Source organism: Crocodylus porosus, unplaced genomic scaffold, assembly GCF_001723895.1.
Source record: "Crocodylus porosus isolate Cpor-Errol unplaced genomic scaffold, CroPor_comp1, whole genome shotgun sequence".
Taxonomy (NCBI): domain Eukaryota; kingdom Metazoa; phylum Chordata; order Crocodylia; family Crocodylidae; genus Crocodylus; species Crocodylus porosus.
In genome coordinates this window covers 19,948,523-19,968,833 of record NW_017728949.1, presented here as the reverse complement: position 1 = coordinate 19,968,833, position 20,311 = coordinate 19,948,523, and the positions used below count along the sequence as shown (strand labels likewise).

The 20,311-nt window shown below is 41.6% G+C and overlaps 1 protein-coding gene across 3 annotated transcripts in view; it reads right to left on the bottom strand.

Moving 5' to 3' along the window:
• The window catches only part of DIP2A (disco interacting protein 2 homolog A), a 131,041-nt gene that overhangs the window by 26,074 nt on the left and 84,656 nt on the right, over positions 1 to 20,311 (bottom strand). For all 3 annotated transcript variants that reach the window (XM_019554131.1, XM_019554130.1, XM_019554132.1), the window contains 10 exons: positions 18,718 to 18,832; positions 15,403 to 15,542; positions 9,235 to 9,371; positions 8,260 to 8,340; positions 6,975 to 7,102; positions 5,585 to 5,699; positions 4,176 to 4,377; positions 3,506 to 3,615; positions 3,011 to 3,091; positions 647 to 770 (listed from right to left, as the gene is read on the bottom strand). In XM_019554131.1, the coding sequence (XP_019409676.1) occupies positions 647 to 770; positions 3,011 to 3,091; positions 3,506 to 3,615; positions 4,176 to 4,377; positions 5,585 to 5,699; positions 6,975 to 7,102; positions 8,260 to 8,340; positions 9,235 to 9,371; positions 15,403 to 15,542; positions 18,718 to 18,832 (1,233 nt within the window). The remainder of the gene's footprint in view (positions 1 to 646; positions 771 to 3,010; positions 3,092 to 3,505; positions 3,616 to 4,175; positions 4,378 to 5,584; positions 5,700 to 6,974; positions 7,103 to 8,259; positions 8,341 to 9,234; positions 9,372 to 15,402; positions 15,543 to 18,717; positions 18,833 to 20,311) is intronic.

Below are 20,311 nucleotides of genomic sequence, written 5' to 3'. Positions count from 1 at the left end.
CCCCCCCCCAAATTCAAAATGTAATTTGAACCTTGCATAAAGGTCCATATAACTTTGTGTCCCATCTCTGGTAGTGGCTAATCCTTAAATCTGAAAACCTCTATGACAAGATCTTAGCATGTTTTAGAAAGATATAACATCTTCAAAGGAGAAGTTCTACTGAAATTCTTACTATACAGCCATGCAGTTTGAGAAGGTTATGAAGCGGGCATGTTTTCAGAAGAGTATGTGTTCGTCTTCCTTCAGCTAGCATTACAGAAGCTGTAAACTATTCAATCACCAGAAAATTACACTCCTGCCATTTCCTTATTATACACTTACAAACACTGCCACTCCCTCCGCTGTATCTTTTTTGTGGGGCTGAGAATCTGGCAACTTTAATGTGATATGGATGCATTTCCCACTTCCATTTCAATAGTTTAGTATTGTACAAATCTCCAGGTACGTTTGTGAAATTCACAAGCAGCTTACTGAGGAAAAAGCATTAAGGGGAAAGGTGTTTGTCACTTAACACTGCCTTGGTCAGTCACTGCCAGGGATAAATTACCAAATTAAGCAGATGCTTGACTATTCTAATCAGGCAATGATTCTGTTTCTTTCTGCATAGCCAAGGACTTTATAGTTTCTGCTGTCTCCACTTACTTACCTGGTGGATAAACTAGAGCTACATGATCTCCAACATTCAGTCGCCCCTTCTCAGTCAGTGCTGCTGCCACTCGCTCAGCTTTCTTGTGCAGCTGTATGCATGATGCAGTACTGGCTACTGTGCCCTGTGCAGTATAGAAGTGACTTAGGAAAACTTTGCAGAAAATATATTTTGAAATCGAGTAAAATGAATTTCCTTAGCTGTATTTCACTACATTTTCACTTTTAGCATTGGAACCGACAGAATTCAAGATTCAATGGAACAACAACCTCCTACTTCAGCATCTCAGAAACCAGGCTAACTACTTCACCCCCTCTTAAAACACACACATCAAACTATTGCGTCTTTGTCATTACAAACATCAGACAATTCAGCATAGGGTCTAGGTGAATTTGTTTTTACAAACAAAACAGCTTAAAAGTCATTTTGTTTGAAATCGAGGCAATGACAGCAGCTTTTTAAATCAATAAATATAGATTCATTACATCAGCAGGCAGTTGAGCATCATACCATATGCAGCACCATGCTGAAGCAAACCTTGGTGGGCACAATATGGACAAACCTCTACAGCCAACAATATGCATCTAGAATCTCTCTGATATAACCTTTGATTTTCCCTGCACCTGCCTCTTGTTTCCTCAGTGTCTGAAGACCAATTATTCTTATCAGGACACTATTTAAAGGCCCCTTACCTTTATAATTAAGTTTCTTCCCACAATTTTAACCAAGTTAATCAAGACTTTGTTTTATTCTTGTTTTAGTACTTACCTCACATTTCTCATAACTACATCCTGCATTTTGTTCCCAATTATTTAAAATCCCATTTCTTTAAATGTTTTCTTTATTTTTCTATCTTGGACAATAATTCCAGACCTTAACAGACTGGGTACATTTTCCTTGCTAGCCAGAAATATCCCTAGGAGACCTTGCTCATGAATGTGGCCGTTAAGTTTCATTTTCACTGAACTTTACTTCAGGGAGGAACATTAACATGGTGGAGTTCTCTGATGGCAGTAAGAACCTCTGGAGGCATGCTGAACATTGTACAGAAGTAGCAAATGTACTGTGACATTTGGATTGGAGTACAGGACAAGAGCAGATTCAGCTGCATCCATCAATTAATTTACAAGCATCTTGCTGTCAATATAAGTCCCTCCAATAGTGTGACTTTTACCCTGTTGCCTACAACTTATCCAGATGACTTGTTATTCCCCTTTATCTTAACATTTTTTGTCCTTAAACAGAGTTATTTAGACTAGCAGCAGCAATGATCTTTTTTTTGAATACCTGGACCATGTTTAGGAACTATACGAACACATAGTAAAATATCCGTAGCAACTGTTCTGTGATACAGAGATTTTCATCAAGTCAACATCCAGTTTTGTCCTACCTGATACTTCTAACCCCCCCACCGGAAGTAATAAACCTCAATAGAAAAGCACATAAGACAGACTTATTCCAAACCAATACATTTCTATCCATTCCTGCTGTAAAGGGCCAGTAAGGACAAGCTGATAGAATTTTTTGCTACAAGAGACCCAAAGATAGCTTACCTACTGAACCACAGATTAGTAAGGGCCCACTTGGACAGGTCTTCTGCTCTGCAGCTTAACTTGTCTGCAGACATTGTATTTGTCAACAAGATGTAGAGGATTACAGAACACATCTGGAATCAGCTGCTATATAACCACTGCTTTCCAAAAGCATGGATGCGAGCCTGCTTACTGAGATAGCTGATCACTACCTTGCTATGAGTTGTGGTAGTGTCAAGCAGACCCCAGAGCTCTGAAATATTTACTTGAACATGTTCCAGTAATCAAGAGCAGCATCCCTAAAGGAAGCAAAACTCAGTGGGTTATTAGAGACGGGCACCACTGGTCAGAGCGATCATGGATCCAGCAAGACTGGAAGAGGACTTCACTGGATTCATGGTAGTCTTTCTTTTCTCCTTTAATCATCTTCCTGTCATCACTCTTGGTCCCCTGTTGAGGAGATTCTCCAAGTTCAGCATTCTGGTACTCCTATGCTCAAGGGTATGGAGGGGAACTGAGGCTTCCACAGAACCTCCAGCACAATGTGGACCTCCAAATCTGGGAGCAGCTCAATATGGAAAGAAATGCACCTGCTACAGCTTTTTTAATCTAGACAGAATGCAGACTAAGCTTCTAGAGACTAAGCAGAAGTAAGGATAGTTGAAGCAGTTAATATCCTCGCTACCTGCCATCACGAGAGGTTGCTCCATCATCAAACAGCTTGGCATATTTTCAGGTGTAGTACAGAGCCTGTTATTTTCCTATTTTCTTTCTCCAAAATATAAATGGTCCATTTACTGTGTCTGAAAATGAGACTTAAGGTGCATCTTACCTTGGAATTCAGCAGTAGGAAGAGGGGGTGATCTGGAGTTGTCTGGGCTCGCCACTGCAGAACATCTGCTAAGTACAGAAACTGAAACAAAGGAAAGATAGCAGAAAAGTTTCAAATTCACTTAAAATACCCTACACTAGTGCTGACCAATCTGTGGCATGCATGCTACAACTGGCACAGGCAGCCAGTATGCTTGGCACATGACGTGGGAAATGGGGGCCAGTGCTGGTTCAAACGTTTGGCCCTGCAGGAGCTATGGGGGTAGATGCCACCAAATTCAGTTTCCATGTTCTGGTAGCAATGGCATTTGGTGGCACTGGGTGATGGCAGTGGCTAATTACAGTGGTACTCTCATACTTTGGACTTGTGGCACAGCTGCCAAAAAGGTTGGCCACCACTGCATAATGCTCAGCTTCAGCAAGGTACCATAACTGCTGACCCATCGCGAGCAGTCTGAATGAGATATTGGACACAGTCAGAAAAGCTCAGTGTTACCTTTCTTGCCTGGTCATTATCCTCCAACTGGGTAACATCTCTCCCCGAGGCTTGTGCAATTCTCTTTCCAGCAACAAGGTTGCCTACAATCATTGAAGCTGGACCAACATCTGAGGTCAGCAAAATAGTAGAGAAAACCAACTTAATGAAGCCATTCAGATTGACAATTGAGCACATACATTACCATAAGGAATGCATACAATATCACTTCAAAAATGTAAAGGGTTGAACTCAAACATCTTATCAGACAGGAAAAAATACAACCTGGTAACATTTCCATATTTATGGCTTGTTTCTGAGGTAGCAAATTTTGGATTGCAAAGCAACAAACTCCAAGGCATGACTGCAGCTGACATGAACACACCCAAGTCAGCTTTAAACTAGGTAACATAGGTACCACTAACAATACAGCTATGGCTACATGGAACTTAGTGTGGTACAAATACTGATATAGGACAGTGGGTAGATTTGGCAGTCTGCGCTAATGTCTATGCTACCATGACTATATTGCCAAGCAGTAACCAAGTTTAAAGTACTAGTTTAAACGTACCGTACAAGTACTATACTGTAAAGTTCTGTACAACATGCAATCACACCTTTGGACTGCAGTGTAGATGCATCCTTAGAGAGACAAACACAAAAACTAAGCTACGTATTATGCTCAACTCACCTGGCTGCTTTTGTCGAGGTTTAGGCAAGTTGGTAACACAAGTATGTGGACACATTAAAACATTGCAAGGATGCAGAGCACCCTCTAGAAAACGCTGTTTGGTTTCTGATATATGAATTCCTCCAAGTGGAGCCTTTGGCAAAGTGTTAGCAGGCACTAAGGCAAGACAATACACACCCACTTGGTGAATGCTGTCAATTGCCTTGAGGGAAAGAAAAAAATAAGACACTTGTATAAATGTAGAATTTAGACAGAACAGACACTCAAAATGCAAGTAATTTATAACATCAGATCTTTACTAGTAAATCATGATGCAAGTAAAGGGTGCAATTCTGCATTCACTGAACTCATAGGAGTTCATGCCATGACTTCAATGGGAGCAGAAACAAGATCCAGATTTTTGCTTTTGCAATCTAGCTCAAGGTGACCAGCACACCAGTGATAAGGGAAGTTCCTAAAAAGTGGGTGAAGTGCAGAAAGGTCTCAAAGACCAGAATTACATCACAACAGGTTTAGCATGTACAGTACAGCCACAAAAATACAGCAGAACATAAGCCATGGAGAAGGAGAGGGGGAAACATTTTGCTGCTTTACAATCAATATCTGCTCCAGTCTGAGAAAAAAAATCTATAACAGATGCAGGTCAAATTTATTTCTATGAAAGGCATCCTTATTGTGTATACTTGTAAAAAGATGATTTAGAAAGCACGAATTTTGGTAGAGACCACCAAGTCTTCCTTAAACAGCCTTCTTCTGAGGCTTAAGCAGCATTTCCACTTAAATTGTCCTTCTTAGTTCTTTCCTTCCTCCCTTCTCATTTTCTGATCCTTCTGCCATGTCTCCTCGTTTATCTTTTGTGTCCTACACCCCCTTCAGGAGTGACAGAGCTACTTCATGTTTCCCTGACTAATAATAGGCAAGGTTACCTAAAGTAGCTGCTGACTTAGGGGTGGTCAGGGTAGGCAAAGACCACTCCTGAATCACAGAAACCACATCTGCCAGTGTTAAGAAATTTCATGTAATAGGATGAAGCAACCAATTTACTACCAACTGGCTGCAGAACATTCTGAAGGAGAGGTCTGTTTCTGATACTTTATAAGCTCAACAAAATGTTTTCAGAACCAACTAGACTGAAGGACAGTAACATAAATCAAGACAAAAGTATTAAAAAAATGAGCTGTCACCTGCAGGGATTTATCAACATGAACTACAGAACTCGTCTTCCAAAAATAAACTGGACTTAAAAAATGCCATTAGCTAAGATCCCCCAAATATATTCAGAAATGAGCTTATCAGAGCTTTATGTCATTTGAATGGAAGTTTTCTTATATGGGAGTGGACGCTCTGTGGTTCTCATTTGATACAATGGGCCTTATTCATCTGGAAAGAGAAAGGACAGATCTGACTACCTGTAGAACCCTGCTCATCCACTGAAAACTATCCTCCTCTGATGCATCGGGGCGCTGTTCTGCCACAAGCACTATTCGATCATCATGCAAAACGGTCACAGAAAACACTGCTATCCTAAAAACACAAAGGACAGAAGAATGATAGGACTGAAAAAGATGCAACAAAGATGAACATAGCATGGTTTTATCATAATATGGAAATGACTGCAACTCCCAGAGATACTATGTTTTCCACATATACAAGCATTATTCGTGCCAGGTTACCACAAAATCACTCACAAGTTTAGGACAAGAGCAAGTCTGATTTTAATATCTCTCTCTCTCACACATACTTGAGTGAATTTGCAATTGCTGAAGTGGTAAGTGTGCTATCACAGACAGGTTCAAAACATGCAGGAGCTGTGCAAACTTTACCTGTAACTGTCATGCATATTAATTCTCACTTGAAACATCTAGCTACCGGTTCACTTTTGAAAGAAGATAAATAACAATGGCAAATTCCTGGATGGCTTGTCTGGCAATATCTAGACTGTTACAAATCACTTTTTAAAAGTTAAAATAGCTACGACTATCTGTCTTTCCAATATAAAACTAGTAACTCCTCAGCCAGGAATATGCTAATTTTTACAAACAGTATATGAACTGAAAGTAGTAAAAAAAAAAATCAAGAAGAAACTATGCATTTTGCTTCTGCAAGCAAGCAACAGTTCCACATGCCACTGCCACAGCTGCAGTTAGCACAGAGACTTGAGATTAATTTAAGGGCCATAAGGATGGAGGTACAGAATGGTCTTTGAGGGGTCCTTCAGCAGTTTCAAACAATCCCTTGTTTCTTCTTTAGGATACACTGAAAAGTCCACCTATCAGCACAGGCTGCCCTAAAGGGAGGCAGAAGGCTGGATCTGTGTGAGGACAATGAATGCATCATATGCTCATGTTCTCTAACTTTTGGGGAGAGTTGCTGTTTAATTTTATTTCTGTTTTACAACTTATGTTAAGGTGCTTAGGGCTCCGGACAGGTATTTGTTCTTATTTTTAAAAATAGAAATAAATAAAAAAAGATGAAAAACTGTAAGGAGAAATTTTGAAAATGAGGTTTTAATAGAAACCTACCCACAGCCACCAAGATTAATGATTTTATTACATTAAGGTACTTTAAAGCTATTTTGAATCTGTTTTAAATAAATTAAATTTCATACTTTTAAATGTTCATATTTTTTTTTTTTTTAGGTTATCAGGGAAAGTCCCATTTTCATATTCAAAACACTAGCCCACCAGCATTTTTCCTTCAAAACATACATCTAGAAATTCCTGTGCAAAACTTCTGACTTTGAAAATTTATGAAATATCTGAGGAGCAGATGCTGGGAAATAAGTCTCAATGTATTTACCTTCCTCTGTAAACAAACTTCATTGGTTCTACTGCCAGTGCTGTGGCTACTACATCATCTGCACTGTGTCTGCGGCCACTCACTGTCATCAGACCATCCAGTTTTCCTACCACAAACACCAAATTGTCCTGAAAAGATGACAGAATTTGAAACAAACAAGCAAGCAAACCAAAATGCAAAGCCATAAGTCCTGGCAATATAAAAATACTGTTTTAACTCAAATCTAAGATGAGGGGTTTTTTCCCTGTCCTCAGTCACCATGACAGGGGTGGGGCGTCTTAGATTCAAGTACCAGCTTGGGGAAGGCAGCTGGTCAGTGGCCCTAGACTTGGGGCTGAAGCCAGAACAGAGCCTCAGCCTCCCCTAGGCTGGAACAGTTTGCTTGGCAGGGGCCACACTGCTGGAGGGAGGGCAGGGGGACTGCAGGGAGAAGGGGAAACCTACAGCCTGCATACCACACGCCTTGCCCTCCATGCCTGTACCTGCACCTCCTTCAACCTCTTTCTCCCCCTGCTGCCAGGATCCTCTGCCCCCCAGCTTCCCCTTGCTCTAGTCCCTCCAGCTCTGACCTGGCCCAACCAGGAGATGCTGCCACTTCTCCCTGGCTGGGCTGGGCCTGGATGGGCCATGGCTGCTACTGATTGCCAAGATCCAGAGCACAGCTGCAACAGAAGACAAGGGAGGGGGAGGGGGAGGAGGCTGCAGGTGGGAGCGGTGGGGTGGGGGTGGTGCATGGTGGGGGACAGGCATCTGGCCCCTCACTGCTGTTTTTCCACCACAGCAGTTGGGGGATGAATTTAAGATGACCTCCCACTAATGAGATTCTATACATGGAAAATTATATCATCTTAAATTTGAAGTAATCTTGGATTCGGGTCAATACAGTTATCCTACAGATAAAGTAATGATACTGGATAGATTTATATGAGGCCAACATTCTGATGGAGAATTTTGTTCAATATAGTTGCTCTCACATGGAAGGGGGAAGACAACTGCCAACACCAGGCTGCATTATTCAATACTTCTGCATTCTTCATCTCAATAGACTTGAGATATGATCCTGCTTTCTGGCTTTTAAGTGAGAAGGCACCCCCCTTTGGAAATGAAGTGTTAACACCCGTTATTCCACCCCTAGTTTAATTTATTCTGCAAACTGTCATACAAAGTTATACTGCTCTGCACTTATTCTTTTTCCAGTCCTCCTACTTACTCTACACTGTACTATATTAATTGAGTGGTTCTACTTCTTGAGGTGGCTGGAGTAAGACTGCCCTTTCATACTTACAAGACCAACAAAGCCAAGCAATCCTGTTCTTGTAAAGGGTTGATCTGAAACAACCACTCCTGTAGCTGTCACTGGAATGGTCTGACAAAAATAAAGATAAGGTATCAAGATACTCACCAAAGCTGATTTACTATTTACTGTATAAAAGAAACAAATTGAATCATTAAACCTTCCCTGATCCTGATGGTAACCTCCCATCATAGGATCTTAAGAAAGTAAGGCTCAAAGGGACCTCTCAAGGTCATCTAGTCAAGCCCCCTTCTCAAGGCAGGGATCATTCTTGGCTAAATCATCTCAGTCAAGTGTCTATCCAACCTGCTCTTGAAAATATCCAGGGATGGAGATTTCACAGTTTCTCTAGGTAGCCTCTTACAGTGCTTGACAACCCTCATAGTCAGAAAGTTCCGTTTAATCTTCAACTTAAATTTCCCCAATTAAAGCTTGTGGCCACCACTCCTAGCTGTGTTCTCTACAGCCACACCTGCACAGTGGGTTTTTTCTGCTATTCTCATTTCATCCTCTCTTGAACCTTTTCCAAGCAGTTGGACCACACTGAAATCTACGTGAATAGTCACCAGAGTTATACACTAATGTACCTGAAATTCTTTATGTAACTTTTCATAGCAGTAGTTTGTTAACAGAGCTAAGATGAACACACACGAGCATCATTCTAGAACATGAAATATAAGAAAAGATACTAATGCTATTTCATTGGTTAAAGGAAAAACATATTTCAATAGTAACATGCTACTGGAGTGAAGGGAGGTGTATTTTGCTTTAGCTTTCATTAATATTACCCCTAGCCCAAAACAAATAAACAAACAGACACATAGAAACCCAGAAATTTGAAGAAGAAACTGGAGCATGCCCACAGGAAGAAACTGACACTATTCTGCTCACCTGCACAACTGAAAAAATCAAAATGTCTTTTAGCAAATATTTCACATGGCATGAAAGTTACAAAAAGACACAAACCTCAAACACATTCTTGGTGATTCCAAGGAGACCATAGTATGCTGTCCCAGTTGCCCCAGAATTCACACATATTTCACCAACCTCATCAGTCTTACATAGATGAGGAGTCCCATCTACCTTCACAACACATACGTTAGCTAAAGAAACAGAGAGAGAGAGCAAGCACATAAGTGCAAGAGAATCATCAGCAGGGAAATACATTCGACTAAACTGTTATATATAGAGCCCGATGTTGCTGAACAGGTAACACCATGAAATAAATTTTAACATGAAATAATAACACCACCATGAAACAAGTTTTCATATCAAATCAGCTAAACCAGAAATCTTGCAAAGCTTTTTTTTTTTTAATGAGATTTTTTTTTCAGATCAAAATGCTTAAGATTTATGACTTGTCTGTTGTCCACCTGAGCCTTAAAAGCATTTTGATAACCTGAGGCTGAATTTTTATATAGCTTCTGAGCCTGGTCCACTGCAGATATAGACTAAGACTTGTGTTGACAATGCAAATACAAACATCAAAAACTTTTCCACACTCACCTTCCTTTACCCAAACTAGAATATTGGCTCTAACAGAAGGGGATGTAACAGATGAATTCAAATCTACCTCTGGCTTCTTTAGAAAATATTCACTGGAATGATTATCCCCATTAACGTTTGGAACTACTCTATTTACCTGAATTTAAGACAAAGTTTTTTTTCTCCCAGTCACCATGGGAAAAAGCCCCTTGTCTTAGATTCACATACAAAGCCAGGAGGCAGGGAAGAGAGGGGCAGGTGGCTGCGCCAGCTCTGACAATGGCCACAGCAGCCTCCTGCTTTCCTTTGCCTTCTGCAGCTTCTGCAGCCTCCCCACCACCACTTCCTCCACTTATTGTCAGGTGCAGCTCAGAGTGGCTTCCAGTTGGATTCCCTCCCCTGCAAGGAGCACATGGAAACTGTCCCGTGTCTAGCCAACCAGCTGCGTCAACACTGCTGCACTGACTGCCCATCCAATCAGCCACACTGACACTGCTGCACAGCCCAGCAAGGGTGAAGCTTGCATGTGCTGTGCTCCTGGAGGGAAGCGAGCCTGAGGAGCATCTGACAATAGGTGGGGGGAGGGAGGAGAAGAGATTGTGGAGAGTAGGGGGGAGGGACAAGGACTGGGGGGAGCTGGGGGTTGGGGGGTGCTAGTGGCAGAGGAAGAAAGGAAGGCTGCAGGGGGAAGAAGCGGGGGTACTATTTTCCCTCCTACAGCAGTGGGAGGGGGACAAATTCCAGACAATCCTCCAATAATTAGATTCTATACCTGGAAAATGATGACAAATTTATACATTTTCCATATATAGAACCTAATTATTGGGGGTGGGGGGGATCGTAAATTTGGGGTAGACTCAGATTCAAGTAAATATGTTATATATGCTATTAACAACCTAAATAAGGTAACACTGTAATCAAAGTTTTTGATATATGATCAAGTTCAGTTACCACCACAAAAAAGTCAACAGGGGTTAGATAGGATGGATATAGTCTTCCATAAACTCAAACATTTGGGTTTTTAAGTTACATGTGCATACAAGCTACTGTATTAGGTTAAATTCACTTTGATATTTATAACCCTCTTAAGTAACAAATGGAAGGTGATTAAACAAGCCAAGACAAATTTAAATGGGGAATAAGTATTTTGCTCTGACAGATAATATGATTTTTCAATTAATTCACCATCATATGCAACACCTTAAATGTGATGTGGGTAGAAAGTAAGACTGTGCTATCTGTGGTCACGTACAGATATAATAATTACCATCAGCTTGCCCGTTTGGCTTAAACAAATTACATGATGACTTATGCTCCCCAAAATGCATGGCACTATCTATGGAACCATAGGACAATTTTATCATCAGCATTAAGACTTGCATATACTCAATATATCAGCAGCACCAGTCCCTATAAGAGGAAGACAGTCTTCCAGTAAATAGGGGAGTCATGAGTGAGTCTGGAGATGGTTGGAGGCCAATATGAGATCTGCATCTTCAACTGCAGACAGTTCTTGCAGGAAGGAGTGGGACATGGTAATGTGGGGGTCACAGCTCATTCCTTTTTTCTCTCTCGTCTATTCTGCCTCCACAGTTGGGAAAATTTGCTCAAATTGACTGATCCCTTGTCAGACATCACAGTGCCATTGAGGCTGATTCAGTGCTTGAGTCTCCCAAGTATTGGTGTCAATATCACATTTCTTTAGATTGGCCTTTAACATATTGTTGAGGCTCTTTTGCTTACTTTCCAAGTCACAATCACTGATGAATTGGAAGTATACATTTTGGGAGTTAGTTGTCAGGCATCCTTATGATATGTCCTGTCCAACAGAAGTGGTACCACATAAACATGGCTTCAATGCTAATGGTATTTGCTTGAGCTGCAACACTGGCATTGATTCTTCTGGCCTTCCAAATGATATGGAGGATTTTCCAAAGACATTTCTGATAGTAGCTTTCCAAAGCTTTCAGACATTTCTGATATGTTGTCCAGGTTTCACACCCATACAGCAAGGTAGAAATGACAACAGCCTGACAGACATGAAGTTTGGTTTGGATCCTGATGTCACAACCATCAAAAATACAATTTTGGAGAGGCAACACAGATAGACTTTATCCAATGTTGAATAACCTTGTTTATGTTTACCTTTTGGGAAAAGTGGCTATCCAGTTAAAGGAATAACTCCTGTTCTCCAAGGATTGTCCTCTAATTGTAATAAATGGAGGAACAGCTGGATGGTTTGGTAAAGTATCTTGGTTTTTATGACGTTGATATCGAGTCCAAGCATTTTCTATGATTTAGAAAAGCAATTAAGAGTAACCTGGAGCTGTTCAATTGTATGGACACATGCACATTCATCAGCATACTGCAGATTAGTAATGGAGGTGCTGGTTGTCTTGGATTTGAAACGTAGCTGGGATTTGGCTGTTCTGGTGATCAGTAATGTCAAGATCTTCAGGAAGGTGGGTGAATTTCTCACTGAGGCATTGTTAGAGATGATCACTTTTAGCAGGGTCTTTGAAGCATTCAATATAGAAATTCTTCCTTGATAACTCCTCTTGTTTACATTGTTTTGGGATGATGTGAAGAGACATGATGGACTGTATCAGACGATCCTTCTAGCAGTTGTCTGTGTTAGGGTAGCTTGTTATATTTATTGCTTTGAAGTTGCATCTGCTTATAGAGTGGTGAATTATAGTACTGTTTATATTTAGCTTTATTTAATCATTATTAACTTTTGTATAGCCTTATTAAGTTTTTATTTTTTTTATTAGCTGGCCTTGAGTTGTTTTTGTAGTGCTCATAGTGCTTATTATAGTATATCTTTTCTTTTTCTATCACTGCAAATTCTTCTAACATAACATAGCAATGGCCTTGTTACCAGCTCAAATTAACAGAACTTGGCATTAGCCAGCTGAATCAGAGGGATGAAAGCACTGGATATGTTAATTTAATAGATTTCATACACATTAGGGCTGGAAGGGACCTCACAGGATCATCAGGTCCAGCCCCCTGCCCAAGGGGCAGGAAGTTTGCTAGGTTCAAATGATCCCAGCAAGATAGGCATCCAAGTGTATCTTAAAGGCGTCCAGAGTAGGTGCTTGCACCACTTCTGGAGGGGAGTCTATTCCGGACTCTGGGAACTTGGAAATTAAAGAAGTTTTTCTTACGTCCATCTTAAAAACAGTCTTCCCAGAGTTTGTGACCATCAGACCTCGTCTTCCCTTGGGGTGCCCTGGTGAACAGATGTTCTCCCAGCTCCTAGTGCACACTCCTTATGTACTTATAAGCTGCCACTAAGTCTTCACTTCTCCAGGCTGAGTAGTCCCATGCCTCTCAGCCCCTTCTCATAAGACTTGTTCCCTTCTCCTCTGATCATGCGCATGGCTCTCCCCTGGACTCCTCAAGCTTCTCTACATCCTTCCTAAAGTGCGGAGTCCAGAACTGGATGCAATACTCCAGCTGCAACCTCACCAAAGCCAAGTACAGCGGGAAGATGACTTCCTACGTCTTGCTTGAGAAGGGATACAATACAACATTTCTAAAAAGGCAAACCCACAAACAACTGAGTGGGTCTGATTCTATCCAGTAGAAGTCAGCAACATACAAATTAGTACCATACAACAGCCAACATGGTCATAAGGCAAAAACAGCAGAACAGCAGATGCCTGGGAAGCAAGTCAGCACAATTAGAAATGTAGACATCAAATAAGATTAACCCAAAAAACCATTAAACCAATGTCCTCAAGCCTCCAAGTAGAAGGACTAGAAGAGCATATGCAAATAATTTTCTAAATTACTTCACACTTTAAATACACTATGCACTAACTTTTCACAAAGAAAAACAGCCTATGTAACTGTCTGATGGACGTATTAAAACATACTGAACACCCTAATGCTGAAATATAAAACGTCGTAGAAAGATGAGATCTATCACCAAGTCAAAGGAAATATAGGATTTTTTTCAGACAAATTTATCTTCCATGTCTTTCTTTTGAGATAGTAATGAATTAGTAATAGGCCCATTATGGTTCTAAATTTGGATATTTCAGCATTAGGAGTAGACAGAATAATTTCTCATCTTGGAGTGGTAAGACAAAGTTACTTTCTGCACAGGATATTACCAAAACCCTGAAACCATCCTCATATATGTCCAGTTGGTCTGATCCACTTGAATTAAATATCCATATTTGTTATTTTACTTCTAAGTGACAAATTTGTATCTACATTATGTAGCCAGTACACGTGTAACATATCCGTCTCAGAAATGCAGCAAAAAATCAACTCATACCCAATACCGACTTTGGTCTCTTTTTTTCCTATGAATTTGCAATCATTCGTCTTACTAAAAGAAACGTTAGTTCCATGTCTTAAAGCTCAAGTACTTTGAGAACATGGCCCAAATTTTTTTTATCATTAATTTGTCACTGACCTTACCTATTTAGAGGTAGATAAGTGACAAGCTCCTAGCAAAGTGTTTCCTACATCCAGTGCAGACTTCATTAAGACTATAAAGATTAATGACAGTAATCTAGCTAGAGTATCTATTTTCTCCACTATCCGTAACCTAGATCTGTCACTCTTGCTAGCCTGATGCTTCCTCCTCCAAAACAGATTTTTTTCTTTGGATTCTGCAGACATCCATGTTTGAATACTATATTTGGCTACACTAGGAGAGGCAGAATTCAGTGTTGCAATGAATACACAGATTCTTTTACTCAAAGATCCTGTTTGTTTTCCCCCTTCAATGCAGAAACATTGCTAGAAGCTAAAAATATCAGCAACTTGTGAAAACTATGTATTTTCAAAGATAATTTTAAAATCCCTGCTCCCACCAGTATTTTCTGAGCATCAGATATATCACTTTTGCAGGCCTTGGAAAAGATCATAGATTAAGATAGAGATGGATCTTTTAGAAGAATGGGCTACACGAGCTTCATCTGTCTCTCAACATTTTTATTTTGGATGGCATACAACTATTATGATGGAAATTCAAGGTGAAAAATAATTTGCTCCAGACGTTAATGATTTGTTGGACAAGACAAAACACCAACAACTGTGGTTTTTAAATGGTTAGTTCATTACACCAGTTAAATGTTTACTCAAATTATTTATTAGTATGATTAAAATAACCACCATAATAAAGGATAGTCATAAAGGTAATGGTATAAGAATATTATCCATTAGCAGAGGAAAAATGGGTGGGATAAGAATAAGAAGTAGGTAAGATGTACAGTATCTCTCTCTCAACTCCACGTATTTCCCCTCATCCTATTTTTGTTCTGCTGTGCAATAACTATGCAGTTCTAATTAATACAAACTAATGTCTAGTACTGACACTTCACTAGTATTGTAGACTAGCGTGTGACTGAATCAATAGCAACCCATCACACCTAAAATTATGGTCAAATTAAAAAGCAGACAGGACAATATTTTTCCTCATATGTTCAGTTTTTAATACTTAATAATTTATACTTTCAGTCTGTTCTTAAAATCCAGTTTCAAATATTAAGACAGCTAGTTGCACTGCTGTAAAGGAAACATCACATACAATCTAGTTATAATTATCTGATTAAGGCAAGCTGCACAAGATAAATTACATGGAATGTAGATTATCAATTAAACAAATGTTAAATGTAGTTTTCTCACCTCCAGGCATAACCTGACCAACATCTTGTACAGTGAGCACAGACAGTTTTTCTTCTGTATCCACTCTAATCACACTGTAACTCAAACAATTCATAGACAGCACTGCTTTTCCTGGAGGTGGCCCACCTAAATCCGGAGGTCTAAAATATGGAAGGGGGAGGGAAGGGAATCAAAGTCACTACGATACTAAGAATGAGTCCATAGCAATACAAACAATAAAGAAACTGTGAAATTCTGTTGAGGATGAAAGTGCATGACAAATTCAACCATAAAAACTGGATCAGTAAGGAGACCAGTAGAAATAACAGGTTTTATATATTCATTTCCCAACAGAAACAGAACCAGTGTTAAAGAATTACAATGGCACCCCAGTAGGAACACACACACGAGGAGGTATAAATTCTAGACACACAAGTGGAAAGAACAACTGCTACAGGCCCCCTACCACTCTAATGTTTTAAGTAAGTAAAGAACCATAGGTAATGCCCATTTAGAAGCCAGCCTTTCAAATTATAAGAATAATCTCCCATTGGGAATATAATTTGAAAAAGTCCTAAGTTTATGTAAAATATAGAAGAATTGGCTAGAGATCAACAATTATATTTCCTAACAACTTTCCAGGTTTCTAAACCTGTTCTAATTTTGAATGTTTGCATAAAACAGAATTATATCAAAATTACTGTTTTCCAACCAAAGGGCCCAGGTTTTCAATTCATGTCTTCTACTCTTCCCCCTCAGAGCTTCCACTCTGGAGCTCTGAACATTCCTAACAAAACCCCTGTTAAAAAATACTACACTGAAAATGCATCATATTTTGATAAAAAAATTGCCAGAAATGTTCTGACTTGCTTTCTGACCCTATTGTAAATCACAGCCATTCTTCTAAGTCCAGGAGATTTTTCTCCCCTCCCCAAACATGTTTCTTAGAACCCCACTAATCTGTACTTTTAGTCAGACCATTTAAACTATTCTGGCTGATCTTTTGTGTATAGCCATACTGGAAAGGTAGGGAATGAGCTTGAGGCAGAGTGCGAACAGAACCCGAGAATAAAAGAGTGCCATGATACCACAAAGACTGCCTGTGGGAATAGGACATTTCAGCTGTAGATATTCCTGGCGTGGGAGTTCAATAAAACAGTGTGTCAAACAGTGGTGCCAATATGTCTTTGAGCCGAAAAACATGATGGGCCAAGGAAACGGTGTGCATATGGATTGTCAGGGTAGGTATGCTTCACACCAGAGGAAGATTTGGAAATGGAGGTGGTATGTGGAAGGCTCTGCAGCTGACAAAGTCTGAACAGTCTGAAAAGCAAGTTGGAGTCATTTGGGACAAGTACCCTTTACATCTCTTAATGCAGCAGCTAGCTACCTTAATAAATGGTGGGCCAGAACAACCCAGCTCCCGTCTGAGTGCTTTTGGTGGCACATCAGTAATGGGGCCAAGAAGATGGAAGCTGCACCTGTACCACTGCTGTTTCCATCTTCCCCCGCCTCCCCATCTTCCAGCTGCAGTGTGAGTGCGGCTCTCTACCAGCTAGAATCTGTGCCCACACCGCAACCCTGGGGAGGGTGAGGAGGGAGGGGTGGGGAGAAGCACTGGTGACACAGGCACACCTGGAAGCTGCCCATTCCTGGCACAGCTCCTCACTGCTGAGGCTTAAGTGTGGGCACATACACAGGCAAAAACAGGTGGCTCTGTGAGCTAGCCATATGTTGCCCACCCATCTTAATGTCAACAGCCTTGGACAGCACCAGCATCCCATGACAGTGGGGTGAGATGATGCTGAAGATGTAGCTAGCAATGCTCAGTGATCCCCTGCAGAACTTCCACTGGGCTGGGAATGCTTGAAGCCAAGGGAGGGCTGGTCTGGGTATGCCTGATAGTCTGTAAGGCTTTATAGAGTCCTTTCAGGGTTGGGGCATCTCAAAACCTGACTTGTCTCACTGCCATGGTCCTTCCATGCTTCACATGGCTCCTGTATAGACCTTGAAGCATCTATAATACTGTAAGTTCTGGTACTGGAGACGGAGGTGGTAACATTACTCTGTATCCTGGCAGAAGATCAGCCATGGCATTGGGAGGTAGGCTGGTACAATGATGCTGTTTGGCATGATGTCTGAGGAGACAGGTTTTTTTCAGAGACAGCACCAAGAGCACTGTCACTTCGGTCTTGGTGATGGGATCTAAAGAAATACCTAAGGACTCAAAGAGAAATATTCTTAACTTCTCTTTTCTTCCTGGTGCTCATCTTTGAGGTAGTGACAAATGTGACCCTTGGGAACACAGGCCTTTCCCCAGGAAGGAAAAGCACTGTTTGTAGAGGTTCTGATGCTAAAATAAAACCTTCACAAAATGCGACAGCTAGAGTAACTAAAAAACTTTGGCTTCAGTAAAAATAGATCCCAGCAGGTGAGTTCTGGGAACAGAGTATGCACTGAGGTTCAGAGATGATGGAACCTCATGGTTCATTTGAAAAAAAAAAAGTTTCACGGGTAACGGTAGGAAAGGTGCTAATACCCCAAGCCTAAGGGCATGGAGAGAAAGAGACGCTTGTCAAAGTCTACTCCGTTTGTCAAACCCCCTCCAAAATACAGGGAAGAGGAAAAGCTTTGAAAAAAAAGTGTAACAACAACCAAAAAAAGGCCTAAATGAGGAATGGTAACAGGATGTGGGACCAAGCTGACAAGTCTCAGTCAGAAGGCTAAGATGAACCAAGATGAATCAGGGGTGCAAAGTGTGGAACTCCCTTCTATTCTTTTGGTGGCAAGTGAAGAGATGAGTACATGCTATGGGTAAAAAATATAACAAAAAACAAAGGTCTGGTCAAAGGCTCACACTAAACAAGAGAGAATATTTATGTGGACAACTACTCAAAGGAGAGAAGCTAGGATTTTGGATAGAGAAACCCTTTACTTAAGGATTCAATAACTTTAATTCTGTAAGTAAAGATTGCATAAGATACCACAGTAAATCATCCACAGGGCTTTCAAGCAGCTTTCCAGAAAATCAGGAAAGAACACACTTGACCTTGCTTTTTTGATATTTTTAAACAAGTTGTTTAAAACATCTCTCAGAACATCTTTATAAATCATTAAGCTATAGAAAGAGGTGACAAACTCCATGTTTTAAGAATTCTAACACAGCCTTAAAGGAGATACTGCCCAACTAGCTCAGTCACCCTTCCATTAATTTTAACATCCTTTAAGCAACTAAAACCGTATTCTGTCTTGCTATACTCTGTACACAATATTTACAGCACATACATTTCTTTTTTAAGAAATATATTCAGTTACTTTCTCACAAAGGATGATTACCTGCGAATAGCAACAGTTAATGCCTCTGAAGAACTAGCACAGGGGCAGATAACTTCTGGTTTCAAACCTCTGGACTGAAATACGTTGAGAAATGCATCACAGGAAGAGATGGACCCTAAATATACCAATCACAACATTTGAAATATTTGCACAACTGGCAGAACTATAAGAAGCTAGCAGAATTTCCATATTAAATTTTACTTCCGATTTACCTGTACAAATACGAACATATCCTCGCAATACTTCGGAAGTTGGTTAAAGAGCACACCTCATTACCACTTACATAATGGGAGCTCCAGATGCTATAACAATAGCAAAGTTAGCTAATGATCAGCATTCACAAAAGTGAAAATCATACTAGAGTAATCCTCCTACCATCCAGGACAAATTGTGTCAGCAAAAATGGACTGCATGTCAACCGTTGTATAGTAACTGTTTACGTGACTACTCTTACACTCCAATAAGTTGGAACTAAACTGTAACAACCAGGGATCTGGGTTTTCTGTTTCCCATGGAAAAGTGGAGAAAACAGTGGATTTTACCCTCTACCAGAGGAGAACACAGATTTCTCATTTTACTGGAGAAACCTGCGGATTTTACAATTTTGAAATGAGCTCTCTGCAGGCTGGCAGAGTTCCAGCCTACAAGGGGGAGGGAGCGGGAGGAGGGTGGTCAGGCAGACAGCGCCATGTGCACATATATGTATATGTACATGGCTGCCAGGCAGCCTGGAGAACAGCTCCCGCAGGTAAGTGGTGGGGGGAGACTAAGGCCCCCATAAGGAAGGAGAGAGTTGGGCAGTGCTGGGGCTAGGGCTGCTGCCCAACTGGGCAGTGCGTGGGGTTTTGGGCCCAGGACTGCAATGCACAGCCGCAGGGCCCCAGCAGGGATTGCAGGTGGCTCGTCTGGGTCTGGTGGGGAGCCAGCTCTCCACCACTGTGCACACTCCTGGGGGGGCAGGGAGGACCCATGCCCCCCCAGATCTGTGCATGGGGTAGGGAAAGGCACAGGCTGCCTGTTGTGGGCTCTTGCTCTGCTGCCCTCCCCAGGGCTTCCGCAGCCTGGCAAGTGCAACCTGGCGTGGCAGGGAACAGCGAGGCATGCGGGGATTTCCTTGCCGCTGTGAGCTCTGTGCTGCCCTGGCAATGCATCCCCTGTGCATGCAGCAGCAGTGAGGGGCACAACCTCGCGCTGCTGCCCTGCTGCTATCGCGCATGCACAGGACACATTGCCAGGGCAGTGTGGAGCTTGCAGGGGCAAGGAGATCCCTGCGCTGCCACACTGTTCCCTTCAGTGCCAGGTTGTACCCGCCAGGCTCCAGAGGCCCTGGGGAAGGGCAGCATGGTGGAAGTCTGAGCCCACAGCAGGCAGCCTGTGCCCACCCACCTTGTGCCCATATCTGGGGGGCACTGGTCCCCCTTGTCTCCCTGGGAATGCACACAGTAGCGGGGAGTCGCTCCCCTCCCCACCCCACCCAAGCCTGCTGTAGGCAGGCAGGATCTGCTCCACTGCAGCAGCTGCCACCTCCTGCTGGGGGCAGGGGGCTGTGGACCTGGGTCCCTGGCCCCATAGCCCTGGAAGTTGGGGGCCCCCT